Source organism: Gossypium hirsutum, chromosome A03 (assembly GCF_007990345.1).
Source record: "Gossypium hirsutum isolate 1008001.06 chromosome A03, Gossypium_hirsutum_v2.1, whole genome shotgun sequence".
In the NCBI taxonomy this organism is placed as follows: domain Eukaryota; kingdom Viridiplantae; phylum Streptophyta; class Magnoliopsida; order Malvales; family Malvaceae; genus Gossypium; species Gossypium hirsutum.
In genome coordinates this window covers 8,276,669-8,297,138 of record NC_053426.1, presented here as the reverse complement: position 1 = coordinate 8,297,138, position 20,470 = coordinate 8,276,669, and the positions used below count along the sequence as shown (strand labels likewise).

Below are 20,470 nucleotides of genomic sequence, written 5' to 3'. Positions count from 1 at the left end.
TTATTTCCTTGTATTAATTTTTGGTAATAAATTTGTATTACTAATTATAAAACGGTTATCTAACTGTGAAAAGTTATAATTTTATAATTTTATATAATTTTAAGAGCTGAAATTTCTAAGTATTGTCATTAAAAACTATTTCTTTTGAGGCAATGCCATTAATTTTTTTTTTCATTTTAGATAATTTCATTAAAAACTATTTTCGTAATAAAATAAATTTTGGTGATTAAAACGTAAATTTAACCAAACACAAGTGATTAATTTTATAGTTCACCCTAATATATATTCATGATATAAAAAATGTTAAAAAAATCCCTAAAATATATATTAAAAAATATTATATTATTCAATGAAAATAAGGTTTGCTCCCATTATGTGAAAATTATATGTGTTAGTTAGTTAGTTGAGATAGTTTAAGTTAAACTATTTAGTTTATTGCTTATAAAGATTGGTTTTGATTCAAATAGTTGATAATAGTTAGTTGTAACTTTAAAAAATAAATTATATTATTCGAGTGCCCTTTGTTAGACGGAACAATTGCAACTTTAGTCCTTAGCAAATATTAGTAATTTAAATTATCCTTTTAACTTCTTTGTTAAATGGAAAATTGACATTTTTAGCCTTCCTAAAAGTTTAAAAAAAAAATCAATTTAAACCTTTTGAATACAAATTTTTTAGCTTTAGCCCCTCAATTTTTTTTAAAGACATTTTTATCTTGGCTACCTATTACACAATTCTTGATTTTGCTCTTGTATGTATTCCCTTAAGAAAAATTAGAGGTGGCAAAAGATTTGGTTTAAGAAGGATCAAATTTGATTATCTTCAGATTCAAATTATTTTGGGTTTGGATTAGTTCATGCTCGAATTTTCTTAAATTTAGGCTTTTTTTTTTTAGCTCAAACCTTTTTGAATTTGAATTTTTTTAGGCTTAGATTCTCTGATATTCGGATCAACTCGAGTCATGCAGACTGTGAATAATTGAAATAATTTTTTATAGTTTATAAGTTATAAATAATTTTATTTTAAATATAATAATTAATTCTACTTTACTTAATGATAATATAATAAAACTGACTTCATAAAAAGCATATATATTCTATATAAATGTTTTATTATAATAGAAATATTTGATATCACATATAACATAACTAAAACTACTTATTATATATGATATTTATGAATATATGCGTATGAGTTTTATAAACATAATTAATATTATTATATGATAAGTATATGAATTTTGTATATAATACTTTTTTTTATTTGTAGCTAGTCTACTTATAATCTAATGTCCATACATAATTTTTGAACTAATAAAATACCATTTATTATTTATCATAATACCATATTTACATTTGAATTATTTTTTATTATTAAGTTTTGAATTAAAAATATTTTATTAAAATTTTAAACCCTAAATCAAGTGAATGCTTTTATCCAATTCAATCAAAATGATTCGATTAAATTGATTTCAATTTTAGACCGATTAAAGATATCACTTAAAACATATTACCCTATTAAATTTACATGCGTGAAAATATTTATACACAAATTCAAATCCAAATATGTTATGCCAAAACCCATTTAACTCTAAGACTTAAACTCAAATAAATATGACTCATTGTTAAAAATCGAAACCTAAAATATAATAAAATATACACCAACCTAAATAGATGAACACTATATAATTAAATTTGTAAAATTAACCTAGATCTAATTAAAATTTATTTAAAAAAATTTGGATGTTACTTATATTTTAAACTTAAATTAATATCAAATTTATCAAGAAAAATTGGCCTAGTTTAGTAATGCTCCTCAAAAGTGTTTTTGGAGGGGAGAAGTTAAAATTTTTAGCTTCTCAAAAAAGTATTTTTCGGTCAATTTTTGGCTTGAGAAAATTAATTTTTCTTTCAAAAAGCAGCTTATTTAGGAATGTTTTTGTCCGAAAATATTTTTTATCCAAAAAAAAATGTGTGTAATAAAAAAAATGTAAAGAAGAAGAAAATTGAATCGTAGAAAGAGGAGGGAGAAGAAGGGAAAAAAAAGTGAGCTTAGTTGGTTTCTAGTTTTTGCTTTTTAATTTATTTAATTAAATGAAATTATTTTTAAAATTTTATTTAACAAATTATAAACTCTATGCGCTAAATGATGCGGTAAAATCTAATTGGTTGATAGTATTCCAGCGAAAGTAACATTAGGAGTAATTTGGATAATGGAAATATACTTTATAAGCTATTTTCACAAAAAAATTATGTACCTAAACAAGAAAATTATTTTAAATTATTATTTTATTATAACTAAATATAATTTTTTGAATAGATAAAATCCGCCAAATATTTAATTATATTTTCATTGTAATTTAAATTATCCAAATTTATAAATAAGTAATATCTTATTATTTTAAATTGTTTCTTACAAAAAAAATATTATTATATTAAAACTAGAATTTTGAATTAAAAAGTCCAAAAAAAATATTGATGATCTTGAATTATACTATATTGCAATTTCTATTATTATTTTTATTATATCAAATCTAAAAAAAAAAAACTTGAATAGTTAAATTCTAATAAACATTGAATTGCACGTTATATTCATCTTGAGTACACTTTCATCATGATTTAAACTAATAAAATTTATAGATAAACAATATCTTATTATAAAATATTTTTATTATTTTATATTACAAGTAAATAAATACAAGAATTAATGTTACATTAATTAAATAAAATATATAGTTAATTAAATTAAAACAATTAAAGGGAAATAGTTGGTACACTATTAGTGGAGTTTTTAAACTCCACAAGCACGGTCAAGAGGTTGACAAGTGTGCTATAGATGTATAGTAAATTATTAAAAATATATATTTTTAATATATATATCAATTTTTTAAAGTTGCTTGTGGAATAAAAAAGAGAGAGTATATGGCCAGTGTATCAAATACTCACCCATAATGAAACGCATAATGCATATATAACGCATGTGAGAAAAGAAATTAGTTGCTAAGTATTTTGCATCTCTTATATAAGTGCTAATGAGAGATCTATCTTCAATTTCTTCATCAATTTTGCTGATGATAATTCTGCAATCCCTTCTTTCTCAATCTAAGTAAACCACATATCTCTTGCTAACTGGATCAATTGAAAACATGCACGTGTTACGGGGCAAGATCTTTAGTTTGACAAATCGTGTGGCCTTAGACGATTTCTTGGGTTCAAATCCGCCTAAGTTAGTCTTACTCTCAAAAACTAATATTTCTTGGAAAAATTCTTTAAGGGGCCGAAATAAAACGAAAGCAAACTCATAAAACAAAATAAGCTAAAAACAAACAAAAAGCCACAGAAAAATAGTGCACATCAAGTGTTTAAGTAAATGCTCTCAAAAATATTTTATTACTTTGAAGGTTTACAACTGAATAAATAAAAATGAGGGAGAAGACCTCTATTTATAGTTGAGCTCCTCTAAAACCAACGGTATAGATTGAGTTACATCAACAATTGAGATTGGAAACGATTGAGATTGGAGTCTATCTACAATTGAGAGTCCTAAGGGATTTAAACTCTATACGATCTTACCCCCTTTAGGATTGACACTATTTACCTTGAAGAATCTAGTTTTACTGGAGTGTTTCATTGGGCCAATAAGGCTTCAAGTAGATAAGCTCTTCAATGGGTGCCACAAGCCAAGCCAATTCAAGTAGCTCATATGAGCCATATTTAATCTATTGACCTTTATGGGACGTTCTGTGCACAATGGTCATGGACCATTGAACACTAAGTTCACCTTGAGTCTTGTTGCTAACTCTGATTTGTAAACCCCACAGCTTACCTGCTTCAAAACTTTGAAAGGGCTCCTGTGTCTTTGCCAAGCCAACGGTAAGTCATAATGCAAAACACTAAATATGTGTTTGAGATGTACCTCGCTCGTAGCATTTACTTTGTCCCACTGTCTAGTTTGCATCACCACTTTTTTCCCAAAGCCTTCACAATCCACTTCTCTCATAGGTGGTAGCCCCACTGAAAACTCAACAGGTTTCTATTGGGAAATATGCCCATATTGTAGTAAACATGTAAATATTTTCTATGTATTTGAACGATGAATAAATAAATAAAGTTAAATTCACATTTCACTGTTATATTTTTTGTGTTTCTTTCTTTCATGTTTTGCATACATAGAAAAATTATGACAAACAAATATTAGCTCATGAATTCTCTAAGTTCAAACTGATGATAAGTGGCATAGTAAGAACGTCTACATTGCAAGAAAAACAACTTACTTCAATAGATAATCTAAACAAGTCTGTAATCTAGTAAAAGAATCAAATTAAGCATTTAATTCAAATACTTAGAAGGATTATTATGTTGTCTACAATTCCAATTGGAGAGATGACTAGTCCTGGTTATCAGGGCGGTTGATTCTACGGGTAGAGACATAGATGTACTCAATAGAAGAATGATACATTAGACTAGACCCAGGTTGAATTAATTCTGAATCTGTTTGTGAACTAATTCACTTGTGTCGTTCATGGTATGATTTACCTAAATCTTGAGTTAGTCATCAACCATACGTATGTAACTCATGTACTTTGATATAAGTGGAGGCTTATGCTCTAAAAATGATCGAGCCCATAGTCCGTATGTTGGGCATATGACTTGTGTATAGCATGGCTTTATTAGCAACAATGGAATTCATAGCTCGATTAAATAGTTAACGATATTCTCTCATTGGCATTGTGTAGATTGATAAATATGGAATGTGCCACGAGTTCCTTGTTCTCGAATGAGCAATTTATCACAGTCATTTGTTAACAGTGATCATATTAATCATTAAGAAGACACCATAGTGACAATAAGATAAAATAAGATTGTATTGAGTGAATAAATTTAACTCAAATAAGTTAATGATATCATATGAGGGTAACATACACATAACGAGGTCATTGGACAAAGTAGTTGGATGAATTACTTTCGTAAAGAGTATACAATAATGAGTTTTCAATTATGGTACTTCTTATAGACTAAATTCATGGTTAAGTAAATTGCGAATTTTTGGAACGATACTTTTGGACATAATTACAATTACTAGAGTCTAATTGTATAAGTTCGACTGGTCCCGCTAGCTCAACAAAAGCTCGTTCGGACTGCATTTGAATTAGAAAAAAAATTTACGACTTTGGAAATAATTTAATTGAGTCGATTTATTCGATTTGGAATTAAATTGAACAATCATGAGAATTGTTCAACTAAAGAATTTGATTAAAGAATTTTCTTGAAAAATTAATTTTGGAAAATCTCAACGATTTTTGGGAAAATTAATTTTGATCAAGCAAAATCAAGTTAATCAAATTAATTAAAATAAATATGGTACTTTTGGAAATTAATTTTCAAGTCTGACAATTGGCTTAATGGGTAATTGAACTTGAAAAATAGACTTGAGACTGAAAGTTGGAACCGAAAATCAATAATCGAGATTGAAACCCAAAACTGGTCGAATCGGGCCTGGTATGTGAAACCGTGCTGACAATCCAACCAGTGACTAGACCAAACCAATCGGGTCGTCACTGGCCAAGACCGAATCGGTAGTAGTCGGACCAACTCAGGGTGCTGTGAGGGTGTTACGCCTGCACCACCGGGCATGGCAATGCTAGTAGCTCCGATGACGAAAATCCGGTGGCTAGTGGATGGCCGGTGGTAGTGGTTCTTTGGCGGTTGAGCAGTGGAAGAATCATACTCCTATTGGGACTCTACTGGATAATTCGATTTTAGATTAACTATTTCAAAAATAATAATATTTTAATAAATTTAATATCAAATTTAATTTAACACTTATCTTGATAGTATTTTGTTAATTTAATATTAAAATGATTATCTTAGTATTAAATTTAATTTAATATTTATCTTGTAGATAATTATTCTATTAATTTAATAAATTTAATATTAAATTTAATATAATTCTTATCAATATAAGTGATTTAGTTTGACCATAATTGAACTTTCAAAACTCTCCCTAAATAAAGAAAGCATTGAGTCATTATTTTTCACAGATTTAAATTCAATAGAAAGTTGTACAAAAAAAATTCTCTGAATAAATTATTTTAAAAGATTTCTAGAGAAATTTTTCTTATTTATAATTTGGCCTAAAAGTTTAGAAAAATTGTGAAATTGTCCCGCTAGTAATTTTGTGAGAAACTTTCTAATTCGAAGCTAGCCCACACTTGGTAGACGTTAGCTTGGGGATAGTGGAGAAGACTACTCAGTCGAAACGTTCATCCTAGATGAATCGAAAATGTACAATTTTAATTAAGTGTTTAATATTTTAGATATCACAACCAAGTTCTTATTTTTGGAAAATAAAATTTAAAACTTTGGTTTTACCCTTAAACTTATTTTTCGTTGTGTTTTCCAAACCCTTTTTTTCCAACAATTTCATATCATTATTCTGCCCCTCTAGCATTTCTAAGAGGGTCTTTGTAGCACTCCGATCTACCAAGTCAGTACTCCTACTACATGGAACATCCTTGGCTACTTAGATTGTCGGCAATAACTTGTTTCCACCCCTCATGTCTCGACTCACTGGCACAACACATTGTTGTTGTCGAGTATCCAAAATACAAATGCATTTGGCAAAAGGAATCAACAAAGCATCAATCTTGTTAAGGAAATTCAAGCCAAGCACAAAGTCATAATCATCTAAGTGAATTACCTCATAGTCTTCCTTTCATTTCCATTGACTAATTTACATCTCAACTCCTTGTACTACTTCCACAGTTGATAACTCTTTGGAATTAATAATCTTAATCTTCTAGCTTAATTTGCTAATTGAGAGACCAAGTTTACCCATGAATTTTTTCCGATATGAACAAATTTGACGCCCTCGTATCAACAAGAGCACTCTTTCTTTGACGATGCCCTCATATCAACAAGAGCACTCTTTCTTTGACCTGCAATGTTGATGTCCACATACATCAACCCTTTTTGCTTGTGATCCCTCTTCCCCTTTGTAGAATTAAGTATTATCGACCCAAGTCAACAAGCTCCGCTTTATTCTCTTTACTAATCATGGACATCTTGGATCATTTTGGACAGTCTCGCATCCTATGCAGACCACAACAAAAGAATCACTTCACTGGCTTCTTCTCATTATCGCTAACCCTATTAGCTTCGATAGAATGCACAATCGAACCAAGTCTCATCGATGCTCTATCTAGCTCATCATCCCCTTTGATGGTAGAAAACACAAATTTCTTTGAACAGACTATCACCATTTGTAGACCATCACAAAGGAAGCATTTCACTAGCCCATTCGGTCTATAGTTGGGCTTCCACTTTCTATTCAGTGGTTTTTCATTACCATCATTCTTGTCGTCACCCCGTTGTCATTTTTAACTTTTCCCTCTTCTTCATAGTCACATCCACCATTGATTGTTTCTTTAGGCTTGGAAGATTTGAACTTGTCTTTCTTCAAATAAAGCTCGATAAAAGACTCCGCTTTGGCCATGACTACAATAAGCTCAATGATATACCTTGTTGACATAACTCTTACTTTGCCTAAGGCTTCAACCTATCTTTGAACCAATAGAAAGCTTTTTTCTCACTTAGGTCAGATATTTGAAGAATTAATTCATTGAAGTCTCTGACATACTCTCAAACAGTACCTTGTTGCGTAAGCTGACGCAATTTAGGCCGAGCCTCCTCCTTAAAATTCTGCAAGTAAAACTGCTTCTTCAGTTCTTTCTGTAACTCCTTCCAAGTCCCAATTACGGTACCACCTCGTCTCTCATCTATAGACCTACGATGCCACCATAAAAGAGCAACATCAGTAAAATAAACTGCAACAATGTTTACCTTAGTGGCATCATCCTTAATACCTATCGCACGAAAATACTATTCCATTCCCTAAAGAAAATTGTCTATGTCCCTCGCGGACCTTGTCCCTTTGAACTCTTTTGACTTAGGGACATCCATTTTGCACTGTTTAAGAAATGAAGCCAATATCCATTTTCCCACAGAAGTTCTGTACACAACAAGCTCTCCCTCGAGCTCCTCAATTTTTTTCATCATGGCCCTACCTTTCTCCTTCAAAGGCACAATAAAGCTTCGAGAACATCATTACTCTTAGTCAACTTCTCGGTTTGATCACCCATTGCGGCATTGAGGGTATTTTTCAACGCATCCCGATTGGCATTAAGAGCCTCTGCCACATAATCCCTGAGTTCCACTCTCATCCAGTCTAACTCATTAGTGCATCCCTAAACTACCTCGAGTGTCCTTTCACACCACCCATGGATTCCTCAAGATTGGTCATCTGACCTTCTAAAGCCGACAACATATCCCTCGATCTGTTATTTTTCCTGGACCTCCCACAGGTCTCCACCGGGGCATTCTACTTGTCTCCTCCTTTCTTCATCTCAATTGGCGCCTTCGAACACTGGTTCTGATACCAACTATAATGGGGCTAAATCTTAAATCTGGCAAATCGCATGACCTTAGGCGATTTCTTGAGTTCAAATTTACCTAAGTCAACCTTACGCTCGAAAAATAAAATATCTCGAAAAAATTCTCTAAGGCACGGAAGTAAAACAGAAGCAAACTCGTAAAATAAAAGAAGCTAAGAACGAACAAAAAGCCAGAAAGAAATAGCGCACACAAAATGATTAAATTAATACTCTCAAAAGTATTCTATTTAATGCTCTCAAAAGTATTCTATTACTTTGAAAGTTTATAACTCAGCGAATACAAATGAGAGGGAAGACTTCTATTTATAGTTGAGCTCCCCCAAAACCAATGGTATAGATTGAGTTACATTAATGGTTGAAATTAGATCTTATCTATAATTGAGAGCCCTAAGGGATTTAAACTCTATACAATCTTATCTCTTTAGGATTTACACTATTTACCCTGGTAACTCTAATTATACTGGAGTGTTTTATTGGGCCACCAATGCTTCAAGTAGATGGGCTTCTCCATGGGTTCCACGAGTCGGGCCAATTTAAGCGTGTCAAATGAGCCCCATTTAATCTGTTGACCTCTGTAGGATGTTTTATGTGCAATGGTCACAGGTTTTAATCCGCGACCTGTGACACAAGTGTTTCGACTACAAAAGCCTTGGGTATATTATACTAAATCCCATGAATAATCCCTTATTATTTATGATTACTATGCGTGGTTCAAATTATTACAAAAACTCGCATCAATATTTACTTTGACAGGTAGGTTCACCGAAGCAGGCCACCTATCAATCGTCATATGAGCCTTTATCTCCCCTTTTTCAAACACTGCATTCAAAGGAATGATAGTACAATTTTAAATAAAGTATATTTCGAAAAAGAAACATATAATGTAGCCTAATTCAATTGGCTACATTACTATTGCAACAATTAGAAAGACATGATTCAAGCGTTCAACTGCAATTTTTTTTATTTCAGGGTTTAAAAAAATTATAAATAAAAATAAGTATTTTATAATTAAAAAAAAAGACAAAAGTGAACGCCAACCTTTATAAACAAACCCATTCTTTCTCTAAATCTTATAACAATTACTTTATTCATAAATTGACCCTAAATTATATTTCAATTTTCAATTTAGTCCTTACAATTTAATATATATATCTAAACTATCAATTTTATAGAAATTTATCCCCAAACAACACCAAACATGATACGTTGTATATTTTTTAGATAAAATAAACAAAATTCATAGTTTAAATACCACATCACCTGAACGAATTAGTAAGCCAGTTTGAATAGGGAAAATCCCATATCCATCGCATAACAGTTAAAACATCATCAACATAAAAAAGAGAAATCATCATCGTAACTTCCCGAAACTCCATCAACACACTAACATATATATATGTATTTTATTTCTCCTTAAATCCCATCCATTCCCCCCTTTTTTTTAATTAAATTATTGTTTCTCGAGACTCTTCAACTTAAAAAAGAGTTTTAACAATGGCTGGCAAAAGTGAGGGCTCGGCGATCGGTATCGACCTGGGGACAACGTACTCGTGCGTGGGGGTTTGGCAACATGACAGGGTTGAGATTATTGCAAATGACCAAGGGAACAGGACGACACCGTCCTATGTTGCTTTCACTGATAGTGAGCGTTTGATTGGCGACGCTGCTAAGAACCAGGTTGCCATGAACCCTACCAACACTGTCTTTGGTAAGCTTCAATTCTTGGACTCTTTTGGGTTCTATATCTCAAATGTATTTTTTTTTTACGAAGACGTAAACATTACAATTAACATGAATACATGATCTGCATGTGCTATTCGCATGTTAATTTGTGTAGTAACACATAGATTACTATGCCACCTTGATTCACATAGTTGTTGTTGTAACAATATGAAACACGTGAGTTCATACATATTTAAATACATAATATTCTCTACTTGGATTGGGTGATTATAAATAATTTAAGAATTGTATTTGGGTACAATGAGTTAATTTTGGATTGGTCAAATACATATTATATCTAAAAAAAAACTTTAAAAAAATTTAAGTCAGTTTTTATTTAAATCAATTTTGAGTTTTGATTATTGTTTAGTGAGTTTTTAGGTTGGTTATTTTGTGTTCAAATGGTTTAGGTTTTAGGCTCAGGTTTCGGATTGAATCATAATTTTAAATTTTTTTAGTTTTAATCACTTTAAGTTCGGATCATTTTAGATTATTTGTTTAGATCATTTTGAGTTTGATTTGTTTTATGTTTAAGTAATTTCGAGTTTGAATAAATTTAAGTTCAAGTTCTAACAGATTTAGTTTGTTAATTTTTATGATCAAATCTGAGTTAAAAGTTGATCAAGTGGTGTTTTAAACCTTTGCATGTGTGTCAATTTGAATTCAAATTGGATGGGTTTGGGTTATTGACTTCATACCCAAATTGTGTCTAGTCAAGTTTTAATTTGGGTTTCTTATCAAGTAAATCAAGGGTAGCTTATATTTTTGCAAGAGTTCAATATATATATATATATATAGGTGCATTTATCAGAGTTGAGTCATGTTTCAATTCGAGATTCTCAAATCATAATTTTTTATTCGGGCCAATTTAATTTCAAGTTATAGGTAAATAGGTTTAAACTATTAATTTTTATAACAAAATTTGAGTTTGCATTGATTTAAACAATTTTTTTTTATTTGGTTCAGAATTGCTAGACCTATAAGGGTGAATTTAGGAATTATCAAGGGAATTGGGATAAAATTATAAATTTTTGAAAGCCACAAATTTTATATTAATTTAAATTACTAGTTTTCAATAAAAAGTTCAACCATATTTGTTCTTTTCATTCCAACCAAATCAGATGCAAAGCGATTGATCGGGAGGAGGTTCAGTGACGCTTCAGTCCAAAGCGATATGAAGTTATGGCCTTTCACAGTTACCCCTGGTGCGGGCGATAAGCCTATGATCACAGTCGCATACAAAGGCGAAGACAAGATGTTTGCAGCTGAGGAAATCTCATCTATGGTCCTCATGAAGATGAAAGAGACTGCCGAGGCCTATCTAGGTTCCACCGTCAAGAACGGCGTCGTCACCGTCCCTGCATACTTCAACGACTCCCAGCGTCAAGCCACCAAGGATGCCGGTGTCATTGCTGGCCTCAACGTCATGCGAATCATCAACGAACCCACCGCGGCCGCCATCGCTTATGGCCTCGACAAGAAGGCTAGCAGTGTTGGTGAGAAGAACGTGCTGATCTTCGACCTCGGTGGCGGCACATTCGACGTCTCTCTTTTAACGATCGAAGAGGGTATCTTCGAAGTGAAAGCCACCGCTGGCGATACGCACCTCGGAGGCGAAGATTTCGACAATAGGATGGTGAACCATTTCGTGCAAGAATTCAAGAGGAAAAACAAGAAAGACATAAGTGGTAATCCTAGGGCCTTGAGGAGATTGAGAACTTCATGCGAAAGAGCAAAGAGGACGCTTTCGTCCACCGCACAAACCACCATCGAGATCGATTCATTGTATGAAGGTATCGACTTCTACTCGACCATCACTCGAGCTCGGTTTGAGGAGCTCAACATGGACCTATTCAGAAAATGCATGGAGCCAGTTGAGAAATGTTTGAGGGATGCTAAAATGGATAAGAGCACTGTGCATGATGTTGTCCTAGTTGGTGGGTCTACCAGGATCCCGAAGGTTCAACAATTATTACAAGACTTCTTCAATGGGAAAGAGCTCTGCAAGAGCATTAACCCCGATGAGGCCGTCGCATACGGTGCGGCTGTACAAGCCGCAATTTTGAGCGGTGAAGGCAATGAAAAGGTCCAAGATTTGCTACTTTTGGATGTCACCCCACTCTCCCTTGGGTTAGAAACTGCTGGTGGAGTAATGACTGTGCTTATTCCAAGGAACACAACAATTCCGACTAAAAAGGAACAAGTTTTCTCCACTTATTCGGACAACCAACCTGGTGTTTTGATTCAGGTTTACGAAGGTGAAAGAACAAGGACAAGGGACAATAACTTGCTGGGCAAATTCGAGCTTTCGGGCATCCCACCAGCTCCACGAGGTGTCCCACAGATCACAGTCTGTTTCGATATTGATGCCAATGGCATCTTAAATGTCTCTGCCGAGGACAAAACAACAGGGCAAAAGAACAAGATCACAATCACCAATGATAAGGGGAGGCTCTCCAAGGAAGAGATAGAGAAGATGGTGCAAGAAGCTGAGAAGTACAAATCAGAGGATGAGGAACACAAGAAGAAAGTGGAAGCCAAGAATGCATTGGAAAACTATGCTTATAACATGAGGAACACCGTGAAGGACGAGAAAATCGGTGCTAAGCTGAATCCGGCCGATAAGAAAAGCATCGAGGATGCAGTGGAGCAGACCATCAATTGGCTGGATAGTAACCAGTTGGCCGAAGCTGATGAGTTCGAGGATAAGATGAAGGAGCTTGAAAACATGTGTAACCCCATAATTGCCAAGATGTACCAAGGTGCTGGTGGTAAGCCGGCTGCCGGAAAGGCCGGCGAAGCACCTCCAGCTGGTGGAAGTGGAGCTGGCCCCAAGATTGAGGAGGTTGACTAAGAATGAGATATTATAAACAAGCCTTTTTAGTTCTGTTCTATTTTTTTTCTTTGTTCTTTTTTTTCATTCTTTTTTGTTTTGTTCTTTGAAAAAATATTTTGGGGTTATTAGTTCATGTATAACTGGATTTTAAGAAATCTAGGAATGGATCTTGAGGGCAATAATAACTTATTTGGATCATATATATTTGATTATTCTAATGTTTTTATTTGTTTCCCACGTTAGAGCACCATTCTACTATTCTGCTATTAAACTGCATTGGGATAGGGTGAATAAACGTCCACTATTAACAGCTAATTAGATCTACATGAGATTACATAAGAGGGAACTAGCTTATTCTGAATATAATTCAAGTGTTAAGAGGAGCTTAATGGCTCACAGAAGAGTAACATGGATGGTACAATTTTGCGAATACGAGGATGTCCTGCTTTGAGTAAAAAGAAAAAATATATATATTAAGAAAAAGGAGCAATGTTCAAAGCAGACAATATCAATTTGTCAGGCACGACATTGACGCGACACGACGTGAAGAAATTGAGAGTACCTAACTGATTGGCGGGTCAAGATAGTATGAGCCGGTTGTCTTTCCAAAATGCTGTTAAACAGCATCGGTATTTTCTTTCATAGACCAATTGGGATAGACCGTGCAGAAGGAAAGTAGGTGGGAGCTTAGGATCACAGAAAACTAAGTGTGTGAACAGAGCCTTGCTAGCGAAGAGTCGTCAATAATGAGAATGAACTGATCAACGGAATAGTGATTAAAAAGTACTGTAGAAAATGATGATTTACTGGGTCAAGGTCTTGGTTGGCAAGAATGGGAGTCAAGAAATGAGTTGGAAAATAACCACAGGGAAGCAATCAAAATGGTATAAGAGGAAAGATTTTAAAACCTTGACCACAGGATCTATGTTTGGAGGGACCAATAGACTCGTATGGAAGCACACATATAATACTAAGTTTTCAGTAAAATCTGCCTATGCCATTGATTTGGAGCTACAGGATACAAACCGACGACGGGAAGACAATGGAAACCAAATGAGCGCTTTTTTCGAACAAACTTTGGTCACTAAAATTGGCCCTTAAGCTGATAATATTCATATGGAAAATCTTCAACTTGTGTTTGCCATGCAAAATGGAAATCCGAAAATGGATAGGAACGGGTAAGGTTGTATGTACCGTTTGCTATAAGGAGAATGAATCAATGGACCATCTTTTCCTTTCGCAAGAGCTGTCTGGTTGGGGTCGCCATTTGCAATTCAGACTGATAATATCAAAACTAATTCTGTTTCTATGAAGAATTGGATACATGGAGAAGTCATGAGATTTACAAACAAGAAGATAGCTTGGACCCAATTCCAATGACATATATTATGCAGGGAATTTGAACTCACAGGAAAAAGGCCCTCTTTGATCGACAAGAACCAGACCCAATCATGGTGGTGAGACAAGAAAATGATAAAAATGGTCAAGCGAGAGTTCAAGTGCAATTAAGGACAGGAAATGTACAAGCATTAATTAAAGTAGAAAAACCACTCAGCCCACGACTCGCGACCTCATTATAGAATGGCAACGCTTTTATTCTGAAATGTATTACTAATGAAACTTTATGGTTGCAAGCTATAGCGATGATCTTTTGGCAAGTAAATTAATCATTTCAAGATTAACACTTGCGAAGCTGCACTATATAGAGCAGAGACAGAACAATGAGGCGTATCTTAAGCAGTGAAGAAGTGACAACCCACTGGAAGCTATTGCCTCTAACGCATGATATCAATGCCATAATGAATCAATTTCAACATATACAGCGCTCGGAACAGTGGCACGATGGTAGCAAATTAGCTATATCAATGGCAAAGAAAGCTGTGACTTATACCCAGAACAATAATGCTTTGGGCTAACATTTCCTATTAGTGTATTAAGTAACGAAAAAAAAATATCCAAGTATATTTTTTACACTCCTTTGTCCACCTCATTATGCATGTCTTTTAAGTCACACCTTATTTGACACACGGAAAGCTTCATAGTAAATGGTTTTCTACTTTCCATCATGTCTGGTATATAATCCAATTTATTGCTACTCTTTGAAGTGACAGGAATTGGTTTAAGCTACATTGAGCATCTTTCTCCAAAATTTCAACCAACCGCAAGAAAAAAAAATACAAATGAATGTTCTCTGTAGCTACAACCTAATGCACATCATCTTACTAGAAGTGATGAACTAGAAGAATGATGCATAAATTCAACATTCATCTTTAAAGAAAACCCACATTACTTCCTTCCCCTATTAAGCCTCTGCAAGTGGTAATTAATGCTGCCCCATGGCTTCCTATTCTTGGTAGACTGCAACAAAGTACACAAACTGTTTGTGTAAGTCAATCATGTATGTAAGATTTCAGAGAAAAACATGTATTCCAGAGGCAGATAAGAATTGCACAATTAGGTTTCAAGATGAAAATAATGATGTAAACAGTAAAAGTAATTAAGGAGGTTAGGGCATTAAGTGAAACCATAGTTACAAACCTGAGCATCCATGCAAGCACTCAAAAGATCCTTCTGCCGGATGCATTTTTCATCATTAACCTTGTTAAGAGCCATGCAATTTAGGAATGATATCATTTCCTTCATGCAAGGTTTTGTAAGAGAGCCAAATTTCTTTGGATTTATATAAAGCGCATCAGCTTTGCGGCCCATTGTTTATGACTACGTCTACATGAGCAAAACAAAACCAATGTTACTTCCTTTTAATTAACTCCTAGTCACATGAAACTGGTTAACAGGAAAGTTGCAAAAGCTAAAAGACGGCTAAAACAGACAATTTCTTAACAGCTGGATAAGCATGAGAGCAACAATGCATGTATACGTAACAGATTCATAATGCTTCAGATGGTAAAAACAAATACATATACATATAAAGCAATTATAGTTTACAAAAATGCATGGCATGTTACATTGGTGGTCAATAGCATATAATAGAGAGAGATCACAAAATCAACACTTGCTAAGCATAACAAGTTCCTAAAGCTTATGTAGCCAACCTGGCGTGGTTTAGGGGGAAAACAGCAGTAAATGAACAGAATTAGAACTGAAAAACAAGTAGAAGTTGGAACACTAGAAAACTTAGGGTTATAAAAGAATTTCTAGTTTCTCTCTTCCAATTCAAAGAAAATAATAATAATAATGCCGCGGCTGTAAATATTTTACAGCTTATTTATACTATTGCTACAAATAAAGTTTTAACCCAAGCTTTAGATTTAAACCATAAAGATATCTTATAATCTAGCCTTAGCTTTAAACCTTAAAAGGTAACTTAATTTTAAAATGATTTTGGACAGTGAAGAATGCACACTGAAAGCACTAATGGCTGCTCTGAAAATGTGATGGTGTGCAACTTGACTTAAAATTTGTAATTACAGATCTTCCAAGGCCTCTGCGGCCTCTAGAACTAAATAAATCATTTATGTATTATAGGAAACAAATTATATATAGGATTCAGAATTCATTTAGTTTATCATTGTTGGTTGAATTGAAAGAAAGAGTAGAAAACTAGAACGATGGTAACAGAAAGGAGCTCTGAGGCAGCAGCAGAAAGCTAGTGTGAAGGGGAAGTGTACAGAATAGAATGTTGTAAGAGAGGGGAACACAGAGTGTCAGGCTTGAGGGGAAGCATTGACTACAGACAAAGTTTAACCCTACAAAGAAACGGGTATGTATTTCCCACAGACTACTACCCTGCCTGCTCATTACATAAACTTATTGATATGTGCCAACAATCTCAATATAAAAGTGCACATATTTATTAAACTAACAGAAGCAGAACAGAACAGCTCGCTTTAACCGTGAGAATGAAAAACAAATATCAGTATGCTTTGTAATTAGCATCACAAGTTGCTCTCTTCTCAAACTTACCAACATATGGAAAGCTCTGTCTTCTAATGAATCCCTAGTATCACATACATGATCCATAAATAAAAAAAGATGACTCGTCTTTACACATTTAACACACTTAACAGAGCAGTACATTGTTTCACGGATTGAAGTCAAGATGCAATTTCTTCTCAGCAAAGTGGTTATGGGATAATAAATCACGTTTATGTTAGATAAATTAGCTTGTGAGGAGGTTTTTTTTTTTTCCAAATAAAATTCCTAAACTACCCATAAACCGCAACTCAAACCCCTAAAATAGACAGTACCGACTGAGCTAAATACCTTAACAGCTACACATCTATAATCAGATTCTCCAAATTTATCCGAAAAACTAAAAAATGAAACTAAAGCGAAGATTAGTTCCATCAAACAATCTCCACTAAAATAATTCCAGGAAACGAACTTTGATTTGAACATAGATACGATTATTATTCAACTAATTAGAAGTAAAAACATAAAAAATTAACAGAGAAATTGAAAAATAAAAAGTAAAAACGAGAAATTAGACAAGGGAACCTACCGGATCGGCAGCCTTCAACGGCGAACACGTTAAAGAGAGGGAACGGAACGATCCACCTCGATCTTTAAGACTTAGGGCTTGTTTCTTTTATCCTTGTTTCACAAAGTGTTTTATGAAACTAGCCCCAAAAAAGTTCTAGTCCCCGAGATTATTAAAAAACACTTTCAAGGCTCTAAGCTCCACACATTCTCTATATTGTTTTTATTTTATATTTATTGTATGAAATTAAATTTATAATAAATATAATATAATATTTAAAAATATATATTAAATTATTGTATTAATATTTAGTACACTGATAATTTATATTTTTTATTTCACAAGTATTTTTAAAAAATTGTTAATCTTATTTGTAGAGTCTAAAAACTCTATTGACAGTATACTAAATATTTTTCTTAAATTATTTATGCCTACAACGTCTTGACTCAATAAACAAAAACGTGATATTGGTACGGGAGTCTAAGTTTGATGACAAATAAACTCATCCCCCTCTCCTATTATTAAAAAACTACAAAATAAGAAAAAAAATTAAATTATTAAATATCAAATTAAAAAAAACATAAATTTTGGTATAAAAATATAAAAGCATATAATAAAACTAAAAAGAGCTTGAATTTATCATTTACAATTTATTATTGGAGTCGAATGTAACTCTTATATCACTGCATCAGTAATTTCCTTGACAATAATAAAATTTTTAAAAAAAGAAATTGTTATAGTAATAATTATAGTTTTTTAAGTAGGACTTTAATAAATCATTTTTTAGAGAGATTTTTTCTTTTCTTTTTATTTTTATCACCACACATGTGAATGATTTGAGGCTAATAAATGATACTGTCTTGTCTGAAAAAGATCATACATAATCCCATTCATGAGTGCCATGAATGTGACCATTGCTTTTGGATTATTTTTCGATGATAGTTTATGTGTGTATTTTTATTGAATCTGGACTAACCTTCATTTAGTTCTAATTAAAAAGAAATATTTGGATTTATTATGTTTATTTTCAAATTTATTAATTTGTGTAATAAACATTGACATTATCAACTACCTAAAAGCAAACTTGTACAGATTACTGTAAAAACTCAATCATCCATTAAAACCAATAGAAAATAAAATAGCAATCAGTGTTACACCAGCAACCCAGGTGACAGGTGTTAAATTATTTTAAAAAATTAAATTCAGGGTCAAATTGTAATTCTAGCCCTTTTACTATACTTATATTAAAATTTAATCTTTTTATTTTAATTTGGTATAATTTAATTTTTTTCAATGTCATTAATTAATCAAAATAGTTAATCCTATTAACTATTGTGATTAAAATATTGATATCAACTTTCTTCTCAAGATAATTAGCAATGAATAGACGTACCATTTTTCTATTATAATAGGTACGTATTAAATTAATTTGTTTCGATTACCATTTTATATTTATCGATATACTTAAAAAGTAATTAATATATGCATATTTAGAAATAAATATCTAATGAAATATAAAGTAAACATCAATCATATAATATAATATATACTCATTAATTATGTAAAATATTTTTTGTCAACTATTTTTTATTATTTATTACTTTTTTCTATTTTAAAGTTTACAAGGTAAAACATTAAATTTATGATTCATTTTTTTTCAACCTTTGGTATGTTAAAGCAATCGAGGGAGCAAATATAAAATAACTTAAAGCAAAATGAGGGAGGGACTAATTTGAAAATAAAACAAAATTTACTAGGATGCCTCAAGTAGCAATAAAACCAAAGAACACTAAAAGAGCATTCAGCTTAGTTAATTTTTCTTCTTTCACGCATAGAACAAATGGAAAATGCTACCCTATTTATTGCTTTGGTAAGTTGGCTTAAACTAATCTGTTAAGGCTAGATGCATGTACTAATTCATGGATAAGGTTAAATAAGGATAAGTTTAGATAATAATAGTATTTATCTGTAAGACTATAAAAGAAATGGGAATAATCTAGAAAACAAAGAGAAGTCGGTTGTGACTTCAACACTCCCCTCAACGATTTCTCTCCTTCATTGTTGCTCTTGAGATTATTCCAAATTGTTTTCGAAATGCTTCAAGTTTGGGTCAACTGAGTCTTTTGGTAAATAAATCAACGACTTGTTCTTCAATGCAAATGTGTTCATCTTGATTTGGTCGTCAAGTACTTTGTCACGAATGTAGTGATAGTGTATTTTTGCATGCTTTATCCGCGCGCATGAAAGATCGGATTCTCTGCTAGTCGAATTGCTGATTGATTATCGCAATACTCAACTGGTTGGTTTAGATATTTCAAAAGTTGTACCAACCAAGTACCTTCCTGAGCTGCAGTTGTCGTTGCTATGTACTCAGCTTTTATGCTTGATAGTGACACTGTAGGTTATCTCTTGCTACACCAAGAAACAGTAGTGGATCCCAGGTTGAAAGCATATCCAGTGAATGATTGACATGTTTCATGGTCACCAGTATAACCCACGCCAGTATAATCCACATCACAATGTCCTACTGATTCACACGACGTCTTGCTCTCATTATGTAAACCATACTCAGGTGTGCCTTTGACGTACCTCTTTATCCAACGAACAACTTTTAAATGAGGTTTCTTTGGGCATCATTTAAGCTTATTGGCTATTTTACCTATCTAATCTAAAAAAAAATTAATATTTATAAAAATAACCCTAATTCAAAAATATTCACCAAAATGACTTGAAATAAACAGTAAATTTAGATTTTGGGAACCAATGGCCGACACCACCTCGTGTTTTGGCCCCATCATTACCTGATGATTGTGTCAAGCTTTAAAAAAATGAATTTTTTAAGTTTGGAACCCAATGGCCGGCAACCAGGGTATTTTTTTAAATCGTATTATATTGGTATACAAAAATATCAATATTTGAAAAAATTTTGTTTCTGGCAAGAGACATTTAAAAAAAAAAATTTGGGTGCTGGCTAGTAGATGGTCGGCATCAGGTACAAATTTCGACTCCCAAGTCACTT

The 20,470-nt window shown here is 32.7% G+C and overlaps 2 protein-coding genes across 2 annotated transcripts; one reads left to right on the top strand and one right to left on the bottom strand.

The window, feature by feature from the left end:
* Positions 1-9,849: 9,849 nt before the first annotated feature.
* On the top strand, positions 9,850-13,208 carry LOC107885944 (heat shock cognate 70 kDa protein 2). Its single transcript, XM_016809713.2, has 2 exons — positions 9,850-10,160; positions 11,296-13,208. Exons 1-2 carry the CDS (start codon positions 9,947-9,949, stop codon positions 13,026-13,028), a joined length of 1,947 nt encoding a protein of 648 aa, XP_016665202.1. The 5' UTR covers positions 9,850-9,946; the 3' UTR covers positions 13,029-13,208.
* Positions 13,209-15,078: 1,870 nt separating this feature from the next.
* On the bottom strand, positions 15,079-17,652 carry LOC107885943 (uncharacterized). Its single transcript, XM_016809712.2, has 3 exons — positions 17,473-17,652; positions 15,549-15,734; positions 15,079-15,368 (listed from the first exon to the last, which is right to left on the bottom strand). The coding sequence occupies exons 2-3, from the start codon at positions 15,717-15,719 to the stop codon at positions 15,297-15,299; spliced, it is 243 nt and encodes an 80-aa protein (XP_016665201.2). The 5' UTR covers positions 15,720-15,734; positions 17,473-17,652; the 3' UTR covers positions 15,079-15,296.
* Positions 17,653-20,470: the final 2,818 nt, after the last annotated feature.